The sequence below is a fragment of the Narcine bancroftii genome, chromosome 2 (genome assembly GCF_036971445.1).
Source record: "Narcine bancroftii isolate sNarBan1 chromosome 2, sNarBan1.hap1, whole genome shotgun sequence".
Taxonomy (NCBI): domain Eukaryota; kingdom Metazoa; phylum Chordata; class Chondrichthyes; order Torpediniformes; family Narcinidae; genus Narcine; species Narcine bancroftii.
Window position 1 is genome coordinate 157,210,990 of NC_091470.1, and position 19,978 is coordinate 157,230,967.

At 40.4% G+C, this 19,978-nt stretch overlaps 1 protein-coding gene and 1 long non-coding RNA gene across 2 annotated transcripts in view; one reads left to right on the forward strand and one right to left on the reverse strand.

The window, feature by feature from the left end:
• ssu72 (SSU72 homolog, RNA polymerase II CTD phosphatase) overlaps window positions 1-10,247 on the reverse strand; it is a 90,510-nt gene extending 80,263 nt beyond the window's left edge. Inside the window, exon 1 of the mRNA XM_069918796.1 lies at window positions 10,053-10,247. Coding sequence (XP_069774897.1) covers window positions 10,053-10,132 — 80 coding nt within the window. The 5' untranslated portion in view covers window positions 10,133-10,247. The remainder of the gene's footprint in view (window positions 1-10,052) is intronic.
• LOC138754481 (uncharacterized) lies at window positions 10,185-12,972 on the forward strand. Its single transcript, XR_011351788.1, has 2 exons — window positions 10,185-10,473; window positions 11,472-12,972. It is a non-coding gene; the product is annotated as an uncharacterized lncRNA (long non-coding RNA).
• Window positions 12,973-19,978: the final 7,006 nt, after the last annotated feature.

Here is a 19,978-nt window from a genome sequence, read left to right on the forward strand (position 1 = left end):
TACTATATGAAAATGATTAACCCATTGAAATGACCATTGCATATCAAAGAATATCTGGAGCAAGGGGTTATACCAGAGCATACAGCTGCTAATTGGTAGGAAAAACCCTACATATCGGACGGATCACTGGAGAACGTCTTTACAGAACCAGATGTACTCAAAGCAGAAACCAGGAGAAATTTCACATAGTGCTGTGGTAACTGATTATCATGGTTCACATGAAAAAACACACAAATGCTGGAGAAACTCAGCAGGTCAAACAATTCCTTGATGTAGCAGAGGTAAAGATACACTAGCGTTTCAGGCTTGAGCCCTTCATCATGGTTCATATAATCCTTACCATACATATTAATGCAGTTTGCATTAAATGTACTAAATATTTATCCACATTTGGCTACATCAGCTAATTAGTAACCAAACTAGAACTTGCAATGCAATTCTTTTGCTCAGAAATCCAAAACTAATTTGAGGACAAGCATATTTAGATATTCATCTAACTAATTTTTTACTTTAATGACTCACCAAGTAAAACAGCCATCCAGAGCCAAACACGTCTTAACATGGTTTAGAATTTTGAACTGTGCCAAGTTTGCCAATCACTGAACATTTCTACTGTATATACGTGTAGTAATCATGTTTTTTTTTAAATTTTCCGGGTCAAATTTGGGGGAAGTCCGACTTTTACATGGGTCGTACTTTTGACCGCACTAAGTACCTGCGACATTCAAGGCATCGGAATGGTCTGGACCAGGTGGTAAGTCTGTGGTGAGGGCGTTGGTAGCTCTAGTGGGCGGGTGGCCGGAGAAAGGATTCGCAATTGGGGCATCGGGAGCTCCAGTGGGTGGCTGGGGCGAGGATCCACAGTCAGGGCTTCGGTGGGCAGCCTGGGCAAGGATCAGCGGTCAGAGCGTCAGGAGCTCAGATGAGCGGGCAGGGCCAAAAATAGGGGGGTTGACTTCTACATGGGTCATATGGAAAACACACAAATTTTAGACCATAAGAAAACCAGGGATCGCCTTTTACACAGGATCAACGATTACACGAGTATATATGGTAAGTATCTCTGCTCTCCAGAAGGGAATTAGCCTGTTTCCACTGACATCATTACCTTGAAGAACCCACATCAATCCAACATACTGCTAGACAATGCTTTATTTAAAGTGTAAACACACTAGTCCATATTGGATTCAATCAGAACCATCTCTCATGAGGCATAGTATCATTGATACAATGTATGAATGTATTGCAGTTAAGACATTAAGCTATCTACCTGTTTCAATCATAAAGCTGAATACCCAAGATGATGTTAAACAAGAAAATGATTGCAGTTTATACAAAACTGCTGGAGAAATTTAGCAAGTCAGGTGGCGTTCTTTATGTAGCAAAGATAAAGATACATAACCAATGTTTTGGGCCTGAGCCCTTCATCAAGGTATAAGAAAAATGCAAGAAACACCTGAATAAAATGGTGGGGAGAAGAGCAGGAGCACAGACACACAGGCAAAAGGTCATAGGTAAATATGTAAGGGAGGGCACAAGAAAAAAAAGCTGAGGGGGAAAGGTAGCTCTCTGAATGGAACAGGAATGGAAAGAGAGAGATGAAGATGACAGAGGGATGGGGAAGAGACGGAGACAAATGAGTGGCCTAAAACCAGAGATTGATGCTATTACCATTCAGTCAGAAAGTGCACAGATAGCAAATTAGGAGTTACACAAGGCTACAGACAAATATGTCAATGCAGGTGTGGAGCACAGAATTGAAATGATTTGCCATTGGGAGATCCCTGCCATTGCTGCAACAATGTGAAGCAATCTCCCAATCTGCTTCACTTGGAAGGACTTTCTGGGGCCTCGAATGATGGTGAGGGAGGAGGCTTGACTCAAGAGTTGTACTTCCTGCAGTCACAGAAGTAGTACTAAGGGGGGTGATTCATTGAAAGGGATGAGTGGTGGACATGGAGACACGGAAGGGGCAGTCTCTGGGGAAGGGAGAAGATGTGTCTGGTAGCAGTATCATTTTGTAGGTTACAGAACCTGCGGAGGATAATGTCCTGGATGCATAGGCTGGTTGGGTGATAGGTGACTGTTGAGTCTTAGGGCAGATGTGCAGGAATTGCAGGAGATGCAGGCAAGGCAAAAGTTGATTGTAGTAGAGGGGAAGCCACATTTGTTTTGAAAGAGGACATCTCATTTGATCTAGAATGGTTGACCGCATCCTGGGAGCAGATGAAATAGAGAAGAATTCAGAGAAAGGAATAGAATCCTTATAGAGGACAGAATATGAAGCAGTGTAGTCGAGGAAATTGTACCAGTTGGTGGGTTTTAGAACATGTCTATACAAAAAGTCTCCCAAGGAGGCAAAGAGATCGCAAAATGAGGAGCGTGTCACCAGATATGGACCAAGTGAATTGGGTGAAAGTTAGCAGTAAAGTGGATAAAGTTGATGAGCTCATCAAGTGTGCATGAGGCGGCATCAATGTAATTGTCAATGTAGCAGAGGAAGTGTTGAGGAGACTTGCCTGTGTTAGCTTGTAGCATGGATTGCTTCACAAAGGCAACAAAATGGCAGGCACCGACCGCTGGGACCTCTGTGGGTACCCATCACTACCCCTTGATCTTAGAGAAAGTGAAACACTGTCTCATGTATAAAGAATTTCAAATATTTAGATTTTTATATGACAACACATGATCATGTACATCAAAAACTGAGGACAGTTACAATTCAGGTCGGAAAATGTCCCTTCTTGGAAACTGTATTTGGGATGCAAAAACAGTACATTTTCTCTTATCTGAAAAGTTTGGGACTGGACATTTTTAAGTTAACTGAATTTTTTGGCCCAGTAGCATCAGCAGAATACTTACACCAGCAAAAAAACAAAACAAAAAAAAGGATTTTCTTACCTAAAAACATGATCTCTACTTACAAAATGAGATAAACACCTCCTCCTTTTCTTTTAACTGACATCGACAATGCTATCTGCAGTCCTTTTTGCCATTGTACAATACGAGAGCTCCGCTGAATTCAAATTGGGTCTAAAAGCATGTCAGAGTCCCACATGACCACATTAGGTGAAAATAATTTTCAACTTGTGATGTCGTCACACCAAAAAAAATTGGATATGTTAATTTTTCAGTTAACTAAACTTCAGATATGGGGAAACATACTGTATCTGATCCTTTCTTGGTCACCAGGATGCAACTGAGCTCACTTACCATTCCCTACAAAAATAAATGTATTTAAACTGTTCTGGGGGGTGGGTCCAATCCACAGCACAATTAGAATTCAAGGTCTTCAAGAATAGTAACAAGGGTCATAAATAAATAATATCTAACTTTAAATGTTATTGGCTAAATCCCCTCAAGGACCAGAAAAGAATAAATTGGTCTTATCAGGAAAAAACGGCCAAGAAGACAATTGATTACCCACAAGCCTTGAAGGCATGCTTAGATGAATCATAGCATTGACAAAATGCCAGCTGGAGATGTACATAACACATTCCTGTGAAATACACTCAGAAATGTGGGGAAAAAACTTATGAGAAAGATCATCTATACTAATGCATTGAAAACCTTGGTAAATGTAGTGAATAAAATGTAAAGCAACATTCCACTACCCCCATTCAAAAACGGAACAGAAAACATTGTCCCTTATTTTGCATCACTACGAGTTTCTCACCTTCCAAAGTACACAGAAAGATTGACTTTGTGTTGTGAAGATCATTGATAAAAAAATAAAGCCAGTGGGAAGTTATCTCAAAAAGATTGAAATGACCAATGAGTAAAGCTTAAACAACTGAAGATGCAATCATTGTAAATAACAAAATGTCAAAAAGAGAGGAGTGGGGACAGGGGGGTGCTGGCTTCTCTTCATAGAACACTATTAACAGAATCTTGTGGGAATGACAAAATTTCAAATATAGTAAAATACCCAGTATCCAGAATTCAAGCACCTGGCAACCCAAGCAACCAGAGGAAATATTTAAAATAAATATGAATAAATAAAAGTTAAAAATTGTAAAAGTTAATTTTCTCCAAAGCAATACACAATCCCTTGGTGAAGATTAGACCAAACATTCAGCCAGTGGAGCGCCTTGGTCATGCCCCACCTGCAGCAGCTGTTTGAACAAAATTTCACAAAGTTTGAATAAAAGGGTAGCACCCAGGATGAAGAGCCAGCCAATCCCTCTCTCCGCTGGGGCAATTCTCCCAGTGTCTTCCCATCTCTGCCTAGTGTCTTTATCTTTAATAGAATTAAACATATTAATAAAGCTTTACCTGTAACTTGTGGGGAGGTGTAATTATGATGGCGGCATGGCCACAATGCTGTTATAGCACCAGCAATCAGAGTTCAAATTTAAATTTTGTAAATTATGGGAATTACCTGACTTAAGAGAACTTTACATAATTAAAAAATACAATACTGATTTTTTTTCCCCCAAATTACTTTACATTGTCTTTTAACCTGTTATTCTTAATGCAGGTGTATTAGCATGGTAAGACTGTGTCAAAGGCAACCGGAAAATTTGCATATCGGGCATCCGCAATCCTGTAGGTGCCAGATACCAGGGATTTTACTGTACTATGTCTAGTTGAATGTTTATTGGTTTTGGAGGGGGTGGGAAGGGAAGGTAGGGGGGAAAAAAGGGGAGAAAATGCCACTGTGTTTATTTATGAGGGAAATGTTTGTATGTATTTTGGTTTATATGGTTCACAATGTGAAAAATAAAAAATTTTTTTTTTAAAATTTGTCTGACATTCAGAAATCCACCCCATCCCTCCCCAAACCAGACAAGATCTAGAAATTTGCTGGATTCTCTCACAAGAGATCACAGCTATTTTCTGTCAAGAGTGGTAAAACTGACGAGGACTTCCAACTATCCAGTTAGGCAGATTGGTGCAAAGCACTCCAAAACAGCATGGACTGATGATTTACATGTAAAGTTGAAGTAATATTGACGAATGTAATTTTTATATGTTCTTACTGAAAGTAAAGATGCTGCGAATCACCATCACAAAGAAAAAAATCCAGAAATACCCAAACAGTAGAGCAATTCAAAATTCTTTTGGATGCTAAAGTTTTAGATAACGTCACAATACATCTTGTATTTTGCTTCAACTCCGTTTTCCTTGAATTTTTAAAAGTGGGCAAAGGAGTTAAGGGTTATGGGGATAAGGCTGGAAAGGGGTACTGATGGTAGTGATCAGCCATGATCTGTAAAATGGCGGTGCTGGCTCGAAGGGCCGAAGGGCCTACTCCAGCTCCTATTGTCTATTGTCAAAGGTGCCGCAAAGTGGCAACTTCTTTCTTTGATGCCTGGACAGCACACAAAAACAAAGCTTATCTTGGTAAATGTAATAAATTTAACTTTAAAAATTATTTCCACTTCATAATGAATTTTCATTGTACTTTTATATTTGTATTGTTAAAAATTAATAAAAATAAAGAAAAATTGATTCAGAGCCCATTCTGTAGATGATGACCCAATGGATGCTTTGGGAAATCAATTCCCAAGCACCATAGACACATACAAAGCACAGAGAGACCATGCACATCAATGCACACAGGGTATGTACCTTGAAAGAAGCATGATCAGACAAAACCTTACTAGGAACTGAACGAGTTGTAAAACAAATGACAGAAAGAATGGACAAGGAGTATGTTTTAAGGAATAAGAGATTGAAAGAGTTCGAGAAGGCAAAACCATCAATAGAAGCAGTAGTTGGAATTGAAAGGTTGTAAAATTCTCAGAGATAATCGAGGTAGCAGGGGCACAAAACACAACAAGGAAGCTAAAAGAAATGAAATTGAGGCATTAACTTAAAATCCAAAATGTTCCCAACACAGGTCAGTGAGTGCACAGCAAAGGCCTCAGAAAAGCAAAGGAGTATGCAAGAGGTGATATGTTTCAGCTATACATCTAGTGTCCAAACACAGTAGCAACCCATCACTGCTTGGTCCTATTTACAACTTTTTGACTCCATTGACTCATCCTCCTCCAACATCTCTCTGCTGTTATCCAGGTAAGTGTAGCCATGATGACCCAATTCTATCCACTTGTAACTGGAGAATCAACACTATATCTAGCCTTTTTCAGACTACCACCTCAGAAATATGCTAATCCTTGGTCATTCCCTATACCTCAGAATAATTTAAAAATGAAGAGACCAACATGTAGCACAACATCTCTTGACCCATCTAAATTGTCACATTGTTTGTCAATTATAAAAGCAAATAGTTTATCTAACAATGTCAGGACAAAGAAAATGTTTGCTAGCGATTAATTTCATCTTTCTTTGTGGCATCTCCCCAAAACTGAACTGCGTTATTTGTAGTCTTGGTGGCATTTGGCCCAGAGATGAGCTCCAGACCAAATTTCTAAACCATTACTAATCACCCATCTGTTTTTTTGCCTCAGTCCAACTGCTACTGAAAGTATCATTTACACTTATTACTTGCAGAATTGTCTATTATCACATACTGGCAACATTTGTTCCATCCTTCAAATGTGAAGTCATGTCCCAGCCTGCGTAACTCCTATCAATTATGCTTACTCATTGTCAAGCAAAGCATCAATTTGCACCTTTCTTTTCAAAGTCCCCAATATCAATCCTCTTCACCTTGCATCTCCTACAACTCTACTGGACATTAATGTTTATCTAGTTTTGATCTAAACATTTCTAAATTTAACAATTTTACCACTGGTCTCAATGTCCACAACCAAAGCTGTTTAAGACATATCCTTCTCTTCAAACCCCTACCAATAGCACATCTTCTATTCCACACAACACTGAAAAATTTAGTCAATCTTTTGCTAATTTGTCCAACTATGATCATGATGCATGAAAGTTGTTCCACTGTGCAAATGGATCCTGGATTTCCTCACCTCAAGACCACAATCAGTGATGATTGGTAAGAACATCTCCTCCACAATTTCTGTCAGTTCCAGAGTACCACAGGGCTGAGTTCTTAGCCCCCGATCTACTCTCTATACACCAATGACTGCATGGCTTGGTAAAACAACATCACCATCTACAAATTTGCTGACAATACCTTAGTAGTGGGTATAAAAAGTGAACAATGAGTCAGCATACAGGAGATTAAAAACTTGGCTAAATGGGGCTCAAACAACCACCTCACACTCAATGTCATCAAAACCAAGGTGCTGACTGTTGACTTCAGGAAGGGAAAACCAGTGGTGTAAAATCCAGTGATCATTGGGGGATCAGAGGTGGAGAGGGTGAACAAATTTAATTCTTGGGAGTCACCATCTCGGAGTACTTTTCCTGGACCTAACACAATAATGGGGTCGTAAAGCAAGCACGACTGATCCTCTACTTCCTCAGGAGTTTGCGGAGGTTCAGAGTCATAGCAGAAACCTTGGTAAATTTCTTCAGATGCGTGGTGGAAAGTGCGCTGACCGGCTGCATCATGGTCTGGTATGAGGATACCAATTTCCTTGAGCACAAAGCCCTGCATAAGGTAGGAGGCATAGCCCAGGACATCACATCCCCCACCATCGAGAACATCTACAAGGAATGCTGCAATCAGACAGCAGCAGCAAACATTAAAAATCCACACCATGCTCTGTTCTTGCTGCTACCATCAGGAAAGAGGTATGCTACACAACTCACAGCACCTGGTTCAGGAACAGCTGCCTCCCCCTCCATCATTAGACTCCTCAGCAACAACTCAATTGGGGACTCATTTAAGGACTCTTGCACTTTATTGGTTTTTTTTTGCTTTGTATACATTGTGTACAATTTTTTACCACTACCAATAAGTGATAATTCTGCCTTTCCCCCGGGAAAAAGAACCGCAGGGTTGTATGTGATGTTGTGAATGTACTCTTGACAATAAATCTGAAATGTGAAATCTAAATACTGTCAATATGAGTTTTGCTTAATGATGTCATGTAGGACCAAACTGGAATGAAAAATTCTTCAATCAAAAAAATTCAGAACCTTTAAACTGTTGTTCAGAACTAATTATAAAGTAGGTGAGACACTGAGTCATCAGACTTCATGAATGGAAGTACTGAGTTGCTTCCAGAGAAATGTTCTTTCATACAAATCATTATCACAACTCCCCTCTTCCTTGCGTAGGGGTTACAAAACTTGTGACTTCCACGATGCTTCCATGAACCCAGGCAAGAGTTAAAACGAAATGACCATTAGACTGATCATGAACCAAATACAGGAATAATCCTGTTTCCTTTACCCAGACATGGGCAATCAAAATGATCATTACAATGGTCACAGCAGATCACTGTCTCCCCCGACAAGAAGAAAACAACAGCAGTTTCCATCTCGCACAAAGTTACTTCATTTCTGTCTTGCAGATCTCTGGTTATTTATTAAATCAGCATTGCTTCTTCAAGTGTCTCAACCACATGACTTGCTTGATCAATAATGAAATCTGTTTTCTGCTTCAATTTCCCAAAAACATGAGTCATAATCATATGACCTGTAAATGTTCCATCTCGTCTTCCTCAGCACTCTCTTCAAGAGTCCTGAAATAACAACATTGTTCTTTTGATCTCCCAAAACATTAATTTTGTTTACAGCTTGAACTGAAGTGCCTCTGCATCTGTCCAAAATGTTGTTATGAAATCTGAGTGTGTTGCACTCTGTTCCAACCTCCCAAAGTAACTCACTAAAGAAATAGCAGAAGCCTGCAACAAGATCCATTCAATTAGATAACTTGAGATAGATGGATGAAGTTGCAAACATGTCAATGGTTGAAGGGAAAACAAAAAGGGATACTGCATGTCAGTGACCGAGGAAGTCATTTTTCATTATTAGTACACTGGAAAAAGCAGAATGCTAATCAGAGGTTCTTTCATGGCACTGTGAACAAAATGGATGCACATTTGAGGGATCAACATGTTCAATGACTCATGGAAGAGTGGAATTATAATAGTAACTTAAAACAACAAAGATTTATGTATCTCTATGGATAAAGTAACAACAAAACCCAAAAGGGGAATTGGCACAAAACTTTACAACACAATCTAGCAAAAGAGGCAGGATGAGATTGTGCCATGTCATGTAATAAATAGTGTACTACAGGAAATTGGCTTTTGTATTACAGTAAGGCAGAGAGATTCACCATCAGCAGAAATTGCTGGACACCTCTTCCAATCAGAGGAGAAGCAAAAGAATGTGTCTTTACCATTTAAAGTGGGATATGGGCAGCAACAGGTGAAACTGCCCAAGAAGATAGGAAAGTAAACAGTAAGATAAAATTGGAGAAAACCCAGGGTGCTGATTTGTGTAAATGGACCTCCACAAGTACACGCAACTTCCGCCTTTCTGGTCCGTTTCTCTTGCTTAAAAGCAATAGGTTGGGAGTGAAACGCGAAAATCTTCATTAGCTGTGGTTGAAGTAAACACATAATGCTGGAGAAACTCAGCAGGAAGAGCCAAGATTAAAAAATATATAACCGACGTTTTGAGCTTGAGCCTTTATATGTTGCGTGTCGCAATTACTGCAGACAAATGCTAACGAAAGTGAAAAGTAACGTCGTTTTGGAGGATGGAAGCTCCTGAGCGTGACAGAGACGCATGTGGGTGCCAAACTACAGGGCAATTATGGGAACTGACAAAATAAGTGAAGGGCTCAAGCCCGAAACGTTGGCACATAAAGTAGTTTTGAACTGAGTTTCTCCAGCATTGTTTTACCTGCAGAATTTCGGGTTTTACTTCTGATAAAGAAAAAACGCGGGGGGGGAGGGGCTGTGAGGAAGAGACACAACCATGGGAAGGTTTCTGAGGGGAAGGAGACCGGTTGGGAGTGGTCCGGCCGGCGACAGGAAGGGGGATCGGCTCGACCACAACAGCAGGGGTCTCCCTTGCCGAGTAGGCCGCAACGTGCGGCCAACCCAGCCCCACCCCATCTCGCTAGGCTGTACACCCTGGGGACCCCGAGATTAATTCCCCCACCCCCCCCCCCGGCCCCAGATGGAGAAGGGAACGCGTTTGGAGGCCCAGGCAGGACACAAGGCCCCGGGACCCCGCTCCGCTCAACCGCTTAGGCCGGCCGGGCTGGTTACCTGAGGATACTGTGCGCCTCCATGCTCCGGTTCTGGTTACTCGAGCACACCACGGCCACTCGCAGCGGGTACTGGGGCATCTCCTCGTCGCGTCGCCGCCAGAGAGGAGGGGGGGGGGGGGAAAGAAAGAAAAGGAAAATAAAGCGAGCGGAAGCGGCTTCCGCGCGACCGGAGCCCGGTCAGACAAAATGGCGCCGCGCTACCACCTACTTCCGGCTACCAACAAGTGGATGAGCAAAGCTACCACAGTTACCGGAAGTAGCGTAATTAGGGCAAACATTTTTGTCTTCCATCTTGAGTGGGGCACAAGCTATGATTTTGTTTCTTGGAAAGTACTTTTAAAATTCAAATTTAAGGAGGAATATAACTGCAGTGCTGTGGATGGAACACGAAGCTTCTTCTGTATCTGCTCTACTACTTGGTGCTTGTTTTGCTTTCTTTGAATACTTTCATATGTTACCTCATTTACAACTGTAGTTTATTTGTGATAAGAAATGTATGCATTTCAGTTTATTGAAATGTCAGTTTGTCAGCTTATTGCCATCTGATTGTACAAGTACAACCCGACAACACATCATTCTCTGGTCCTCGGTGCTCAACAGGCAGACGCATAACCAGGCATAGCACACATACAGACAAACAAATCACATACAGGGCAGGTCCGGTATTCATATATACAAATAAATATTGTTTCATGACTATGAGAGTCTCAGATGGTGAGTGTGAGCAGTTCCTTTGGTCGTTCAGCGTTCTCACTGCCCGTGGGAAGAGGCTGTTCCTCGGCCTGGTGGTGCTGGCTCTGATACCCCTGTATCTCTTCCCCGACCGGAGCAGCTGACATATGCTGTGTGTGGGGTGGAAAGGGTCCTCAACGATTTAATGCGCCTTCTTCAGACAATGACCCTGGTAGATCAGATTGATGGGAGGGAGTCCTGAAGACTGAAGCTATTGTTCCTTCCCACAAATTTAATAACCGTCTCCATGAACTTTTCTGCAGTTGTCTTTTGTTCTGATGTCGTATGCTTCTATTAGAACAGAATTGCTCGCACTGCTTTCTAGTTTCTTAATTATTTCAAATTTGTCTCTCAGTTTCAACATGTTCTTTCTTTATACACTGTAAAATTTATCTACTTTAGGATCCATTATTCTGGGTATGTAAATACATATGCTGTATATAGTTGCTGCTGTGCATCTGTGGCACTTACACATGCACACCTGCACACAAAAGCCTGCTAAAGTCTAAAAGTTTGAGAATTTTTCGAAAAGTCCAGATTTCTGGCATATGGATTTTTGGACTTCTATTGTATCTATGATCATGTTTCCACTCCAGTGATTTTAACCAATGCACTATTACAAAGTAATATCATTGCAGTTACTTTATTTTAATTGATCTATTCATATATATTTCTTTAATTACAGGGTTACAGAGACATTGAATGGAAAAAGGCCCTGTGACCCTTGGAACGTGCACCCATTATGAAGCACCAGATAGGCATGAATCCCACATTAATCCCATTTGCAACAATTCCACACAATTGAGAGTGCTCTGTCTGTGGGACGGTAAATCGTCAGAATGGAAGTCAATACAGAGGATCATTAAACCAGCCAAGAGGATCCCTTTTCTCTATAGACATCATTTACTGGGAGTGCTGTCTAAAGAGTGCTCAAGGAATCATAGAAAACCCTTTCCATCCAGCGCACATTATCTTCAACCCACTACGATCAAAAAGAAGGTACAGGAACATCAAAATCAGGCCTAGCAGGCAGAGGAATAGCTTCTTCCCACAGGTTGTCTACCTTGAAGAAGGGCTCAGGCCCGAAATGTCAGTAATATATCTTTACCTCCTATGGACTCTGAGAGACTGGCTGAGTTCCTCCAGCATTTCTGTGATCGGATAAAACTATATGCTGTAACTGTGACAATCATCCCAAATAGTTATATCTAGTTATTTTGATTATTTATGTGATCTTTGTGCACCATGAATTGTGTGTTTTTGAGCATGCATTATGGTCCAGAGAGAAGAGAGTAAAACACGAAAGTCTGCAGACGCCATGATTGAAGTAACTGGAGAAACTCAGCAGGTCAAACAGTGTACTTTGTGTAGCAAAAATAAAGATACATAATCAACATTTCAGGCTTGAGGCCTTCATCAAGGAATGGAACTTCATTGTGATCTGGAGAGACACTATTTCGCTAGGTTGTACATGTACAATCAGATGATAATGCACTTGAACTTGAACATAGATCCACCACGCATGTAGACACTTGGAGAAATTTAGTAGCCAATTAACCTTCCCACCCATCTGTCATTGGGTGAACACACTGAACCACTTGGAGAAAACCCACATATTTATGTGGAGAATGTGTAAAACCACACACAAACTATAGTGGACATCTGGATTGAACCTGGGCTCTGGTGCTGTGAGGCAGTGACTACACTGATATGGTAGGCCAAATGTTCTTGTACTGTCAATTTAATGGCTAAGATATATTGCTTTCCTTTCAGTGTTGTGGTTGACAATTTATACATATTAAATAGATCTTTGATAGTCTTTATAAATTATATACAATAATGTTAATGCTGTTTGGACTTGTGAAGGAAAAGCAGTATATAATCCCAATGAAAGGTTCTGCCCAAAACATTGGCCATTCTTTCTCTCCTATTGATGCTGCTTGATCTGCTAAGTTCCTCCAACGAGTTGTTTTCTGCTCCACATTCCAGCATCTGCAGTCTTTCATGTGTCTCCACTTTTAATCGTGAGTCAGAAATGTATGCATTGTTGGAGGTTCCAAACTTATGATGAATCTATAAATCATCTCCAAGCCTTTAAGTCAAGTATGTAGTAGCTATGGGTTTGTTTGTGTGGTTGTTCGTAAATTCATGTGGATAGAGCTACCAAATAAACATCTTTAATTGAAGATTGTCAACACTATCAGCTGATACAGCCATATATGAAACATCAGACCTCATAGTGCACAGAATTCTTAAAGGTGCACGTATATTTAAAGTTCAAAAATTTATTGTCAGAGTACAAACATGACATCTCATACAAACCTAAGCTTCTTTTTCCTGCGGGCCAGGCAGAATTTCTACTTAACGGTATAGCAAAAAAACTGCACTCAATACATATACAAAAGAGAGAAATGTAAACAAGAAAGAATGGCAAACAAACTGACCATCCAATACAGAAAATAAATATTCAATAATAAACAATTTTCAAAGTAAGAGTCCATGAATGAATCCCCATTTGAGTTTGTTGTTGAGGAGACTGATGGTGGAGGGGTAGCAGCTGTTCCTGAACCTGGTGGTGCGAGTCTTGTGGCATCTATACCTCTTTCCTAATGGTAGCAGTGAAAACGGAAAGTGTACTGGGTGGTGTGGACCCTTGATGGTTGTTGCTGCTCTCCCAAGGCAGCGTTCCCTGTAGATGTTCTCGATGGTGGGGAGGGCTTTGCCTGTGATGTCCTGGACTGTGTCCACTACCTTTTGCAGGGCTTTATGCTCAGAGGTATTGGTCCCCCCATTATCAGAACGTGATGCAGCCTGTCAGCATCTGTAGAAATTCGCCAAGATTTTTAGTCATGCATTTATATATGGTTCTCTTTAAAAAGTAACAAACATATACAACCCACCAATCATATTTATGTTACTATTAACAGGTAACAATTTAAATATCAATTTACAGTCATTCTTTAGTCCCTTCTTTTAAAACTCCAACTAAAAAAGCTAAATTTCACATTCATTCCCAGTAATTATAATTCCAAGAAATTACTTCTCCAAATAAGCTTCATAAATAATACCAATTGTTACTTTAGTGATGAATACATTGTGTAACATATTCTCTAAATATCAAGATAATAAAATGATATATTGAAAGCATAGTCTCGTGGGATCTTCTGAACCCTTGAATTGCCTCTTTCAAGGCAATGAGCTCCCTCTGAACCAGATTCATTCTATTCAGTAATTTGGTGAACAACAAAATAGACGTCAAACTATTTTTTTCAGTTCTCATGAGGTCCCATCCATTGCAACATCTGTTCTTAATTTAACTAACCCCCTGTGCTAAGCTTCTTGTTTTCCACCCATTCTATAGATCTTGGCAATGACACAGCCTTTGTCCTGACCCACAAGAGAATTGGTTGTCTTCTACTGTGTGAACAGATCAGTCTCCCTCTGTACTACCTGCCATCAAGGATTACAAATATTCCCATTGTTCGGAAAATTCTGAAGTCAGTCTGCTCTGTAAAATTGTCTACCCACATCACAGTGGATTCAATGGACACTTCATTGCTAAACACCTTCTGTCTTGCAATATTTGCTTTAAATTCTGCCTTGCAGAAAAGACATGAACAGATTTTGCTGGCAATCACTCAAACAGGTGGCTCTGCAAACCAATGGCTTTCGAAAAACAGTGTAAATATGTCCGTAATGTCTCAATAGCTATATTTTTAAATATTTTAATGTATGAATTAATTTTTAATTGAATTTTTTAAAATTTAACTTTAGACATACAGCATGGTAACAGGCTCTTCCGTCCCATGAGCCCATGGCACCCAATTACACTCCCATATGTTTTTGAAGGGTGGAAAGAAACAGGAGCCCCCAGAGGAAACTCTTGCATACACGGAAAAAACATATAAACCTCTTATGGACAGCACCGGATTCCAACCCAGGTCACTCACTGGCGCTGTAACAGTATTGTGCTAACACGATGCTCTCCATGCCACCCTTTTTTATATATTTATTATGTTTTTTCCAATGTTATTAACATGCTCTGCCACCCCACTTCTGAGAGAGCCACCTTTCCAGTTAACACAAGGCAATTTCATCATGTCCTTATATTGCCAGGAACAGGAACATCAGAAGTTGGGCATGTGCTGGTCCCACTCATCTTACATGTTGGCTTTGTCCTCTCCCTCCTCTTCAGATGAGCTGATGGCAAACTACCTCTGGGAATGGTAGTGGTGCATTGTGGCACACACCTTGTTCACCACATCTAGCCTCATGGAGAAATGTGCCAAATCTGGTATAAGGAGTGAGCTTAGGAGCCACACACAAAATCTTTCCTGACAGAGGAATGATAGAAATTGTACCAATCCATTCAACAGCTACAGAACAAAAAGATAGAGCCATAGGTTATGGTGAAATCAACACATTTCCATCCTATGGCACATATTTTCTTGCTTCCTGAGGTAAAGATCGCTAACAACTAATAGTGTAACAATATTAATATTTGGGGAGAATTTATAAGATTTTAACACCTACATACACACATCTTAAAACAGATCTTATTTGAAAGACTGAAGAATTCACATGGTAAGATCTCTGGAGAATGTAAGCACCTTTCACTAGTAGGTGTTAATTGAACTGACTCATAAAATGCTTGACCATTGTCTTGCTGGAGTCATGCTGTCTATCAGTACCCTTTCTGCAAGGTGCTCACAGAAAGGTCAATTCTGGATTGTTTACTTAAGATAACAACTTGGGAAGAAGAAAGAACTCCTGTTATTTGCTGGAGAAGGTGGGGGGTTTTGCAAGACATGAGTCACATGCTCTCTTTGGAATTGCAGTTGGAAAAGAGAGAGAGTTAACAGCTCAGTCAGTCAGTGTGTGGGACACTGACAAGAAACTCAAAAGTGCAATCCAGGGAAAACTGTTTGAAACTGATGAAAGCAAGTTCCAGAGCAGTAGATGGCTGGAGGTGCTATCTGTCTGATGTTTCTCTTGAAATAGAGGAAGGAATGGAACTCTGTGGTAGCTTGAAGAAAGAAGTTACCATGTAGAAGACCCTGATGGGGCACGTTTTATCAGTGAGACCCTGAGGTAACTAGTGGTGGTGCCTCAGTTGTGGAAATCCTGGAGCAACAAATCTCTCTCTCTGCAAACCCTACAAGAACCTTCCTGAGCGGTAAACATTTACCTTTCAAGCACCAAAGCCTGGTGAACTTTATACATGTTGAATTCTGTGCACAGTATGGTGATTGCCTGCAACCGGAGAACTTGGAAGAAGGAGAAGTGAGAGTGAACTGTGAACCAAAGAACATTTCTTAAATCCACACACATACATTACATACATGTGCACTTAGAATTAGAAGGGGGTTAATTTGGGTTAGTTAAGTTAATGTTTGATTCTATTTTCATGTTTAAAGTTGATTAAAAATAACTTTTGTTTTAAAAACCACTTGTCTTGGTGAATGTCTGTTGCAGCTGGGTTTTGGGGTCCTTTGGGCTCATAACAATAGAAATGGTGATTATAATGTCCAACATGTTTCTTAGGGGTGCCGGGCAATACTAATGGTGACTCTTTGTCTGCCTTATGGCTGGTAGAAGGCTAATGTGTGTAATATTGCATTATGACAATAAAGAAATCTTGAATCTTCAAAATACAATATCAGTATTAAAAGAATTCCTCTCAATCGTGGCCAATGTTTATTCGGGAAACTAAACTTAAAACAAAATTGGGTGATCATTTTTTTTAAATTTCAGTCTTTTTGGGTAGTCTCTTCGATAACTTTCTTCTGCTCCAATCTCCTGACTCCAAGGTGAAAAATCACTTCAACGCCAAAGGTCTACAAACACTTCCACAAATAGTGCTCGATAAGGGAAGGGGTGGTTTGTCCCCTAATCCTTTCACAATTTGTTCACAGCCTCAGCTGAAGATACCTCAGGTGCTCAGGCCTCTTTCTAGATTTTGAGTAGGGACTCCCATGAAGGGGTGAGTACTTTTTTTTTAAAAGGAGTCTTTAAGAACATCCTTGACCTTTTTCTTTGTTGTCCTTAAAACCTCGCGACAAAATAGTTTGGTACTGTGCTTGTTTGGATATATGACAATTGAAAAATAATTAATAATACCTTAAAGTGTCTTGAGATTGTGAAATATGCTTTATAAATGCTTTAGTTGGTGCACTTCCATAGTATTTATAGAGCAGGTAACAACAGCTATGATTCACTCAGATCAAGTTTGTGCATGTTCTTCTCCAGTGGCTAATTGCTTCTACCCAGGGAGCCAATTGTCTATCTATGAGGAAAAATGAAGGTTCATTTATTCCTAATAACAGCTATAAAAAGCTACTTGAGGATCTCCATCTGAAATTAATTTTATGTTTCACCTATTTTTTATTCAATTTAATGTGAAACTGGACAAATAAATGGACCAGTTTACTCCTCTGGATGCAACTGCTCTGCACCAATGGGAAATGAGGTCAAATCAAACAAAGAGGGTCTCACGTGTAAGATAGTCAAATCATAAAAATGAGTGAAAGTGAGTGGCTCAAACCGCGGGTTAGATTATTGGGTTCTCAAGTGATCTGAGAAATATACAGCAAGTGAAAAATCACTTCAACTCCAATGTTGATGAAGATGAAGAAACCTAGCGCAGCTATTCTCAACCTTGTTTTTGACTATGACACCCTTGAGACCCTGCTCAAAGTTTATGAGCTCCCTTCTCTGTGAGGCAATCAAGTTTAGTTGGTTTCTTCTGTACTTATCTCCAACTGACCACATAAAAACAAAATATATTTTACTCTTTCAGTCCATGGGCGACCCTTAAATGTGCTATGCCCCCCCCCCAGGGGTTCCATATGGCCCTGTTGAGAATGGCTGCATAAAGTGATTCCAAACTTTTTTAAAAAGGTTTGCTTCCTGAAAAGAAATTGGGGATTAAGATAGACAAGTTCAAACTGAACACAAAGATAATTTCAGATTTGCTGTATCACGTAGGAAGTTGGAGAAACATTAAATTAACTTTGATTGAAGTTACCATGTTGATAATGATGCTGACACATTGCATTAGTTCAACTGACCTAAAAATGTTTTGCCACTGATTTGTGTTTGTACTCAGCATCTGATGCCTCTTGTGTCAGTGTCCAACAATAGTCGGCTGCCATTGATGGATTCCAATTGCCCTGTTTCTGCTTTTCCATGGTCACAATGTCCTGGTGAAACCATGTTCGTCACTAACTGCACCAAGATCAGCTGGGAATAAGTCCAAGAGCGAATGCAGAAAGTGAATTTTCAATGATATGTTGCATTTCATGGTTTTGTATATTTGAAATATGACAGGAAATCACAAAAAATAGGTTATATCTAAAATCTTAAGGTGTTCATGATCAGCAGCCCAAAATCCATAAAATACACCTAAAAGTGTTTAGGAAGTCAAATCATTGTTGTCCAGTGTTATTTTACAAAATGGGAGAATGAAACCTTGCTAAATATGTGTTATCACATTCTCGTGAATTTTATTATACAGTTTATGCAATGGACCAAAGAGGCTGAAAGAAGAATATGTGATCATTAACCATATCACTGTTTCAGATTTTCTATTTTTAATTTAAGTCTGGAGCTCCCTTTTAAATGCTTCTGTTCTCCACACTGCACTAACCACAGACCAGAATGATGTTCCGGAACCAAAATTCCACATGTGCTGGCCATTCTATAAATTCTTAGCTTAAAAAAAGTTGACCCTCTTACAAACATACCCTGTATTCTAACACCCTCCTCCCTTTCAATACTGGGGTCTCCCTTTCCTCCATTGATGACATTTACCAGGAGCAATACTTAAATGGGGTTCAACAAATTCCTCTCCATCCAGCACATAATATTTTTGACCCACTACCATCAAGAAAGAGGTACAGGAGTATTAAAATCAGGACTGCCAGGCTGAGAAATAGCTTCTTCCTACAGACTGTGAGACTGAAGAATGGTGTCCTGTAGCCGAGTAAATCATCCCAAAATATTTATATATATTTATTTCAAATTATGTGGTATACGAGGGGAGATTTGATAGAGGTTTACAAAATTATGAAGGTACGGACAGAGTAAACGCAAGCAGGCTCTTTTCTCTTAGATTAGGAGAGATAAATACAAGAGGACATGGCTTTAGGGTGAAATGGGAAAGGTTTAGGGGGAACATTAGGGGAAACCTCTTCACTCAGAGAGCAGTGGGGGTGTGGAATGAGCTGCCATCTGACATGGTAAATGAGGGCACACTTAATTTTTAAGAATAAATTGGAAAGATACATGGATGGGAGAGCTCTGGAGGGTTATGGACTAGCTGCAGGTCGATGGGACTAGCAGAATGATATTTTGGCACAGACTAGAAGGGCTGAAGGGCCTGTTTTCTGTGCTGTTGTGTTCTATGTGATTATTATGTAGTGTGTGCTGAAGTAAAACACGCAAGTCTGGAGACATTGTGGTTGAGGTAAAAACAGGATGACGGAGAAACTAAACTGGTCAAACAATGTACTTTATACAGCACAGATAAAGAAATATAACCAGCTTTATGGACTTATGGTATGGAAAAATGTCAGCAGGTGCCCAAACAAAATAGTAAAGGTGAGGGGGCAGGGGGAGGATCATGGTCCCAAAGGCGGGAGGTAATAAGTAGATAAGGAAGGGAGGGCATGCCAGCAAGCGGGGGGCGGGAGGGAAGGAGGGATGACTGTGAATGGAGAGGGAAGGGGGTGGAGAACTGGAGGAAATAAGAGAAAGGGAAGGGGGGGAGAATGGGGAGTAGGTTAGCAGAAACCAGCAAAGTGGATGTTAATGTCATCCGGCTGGAGAGTGCCCAGACGGAAAAATCAAGTGTTCTTCCTCCAATTTACATGTGGTCTTGGTGGAATAGCAAGTACATGAGGCGATGGACCGACATGTATGGGAATGAAATGAAGAATTGAAATGGTTCCCCATTGGGAGGTCCCTGTCCCTAATGCAGACAGAGTGAAGATGCTCAGCAAAATCTGCGTCCAGTCTCTCCGATGTAGAGAAGGCCATAGAGGGAATAAAGTGTTGCTTCACTTGAAAGGACTGTTTGGGGCCCCGAATTGTGGTGAGGGAGGAGGTGGCACTTCCTGCTGCCACAGGGGAAGATGCCGGGGGGAATCACAGTTTGTACTGTGTATGTGTGTTTGCTGTGGCCTGGAGAAA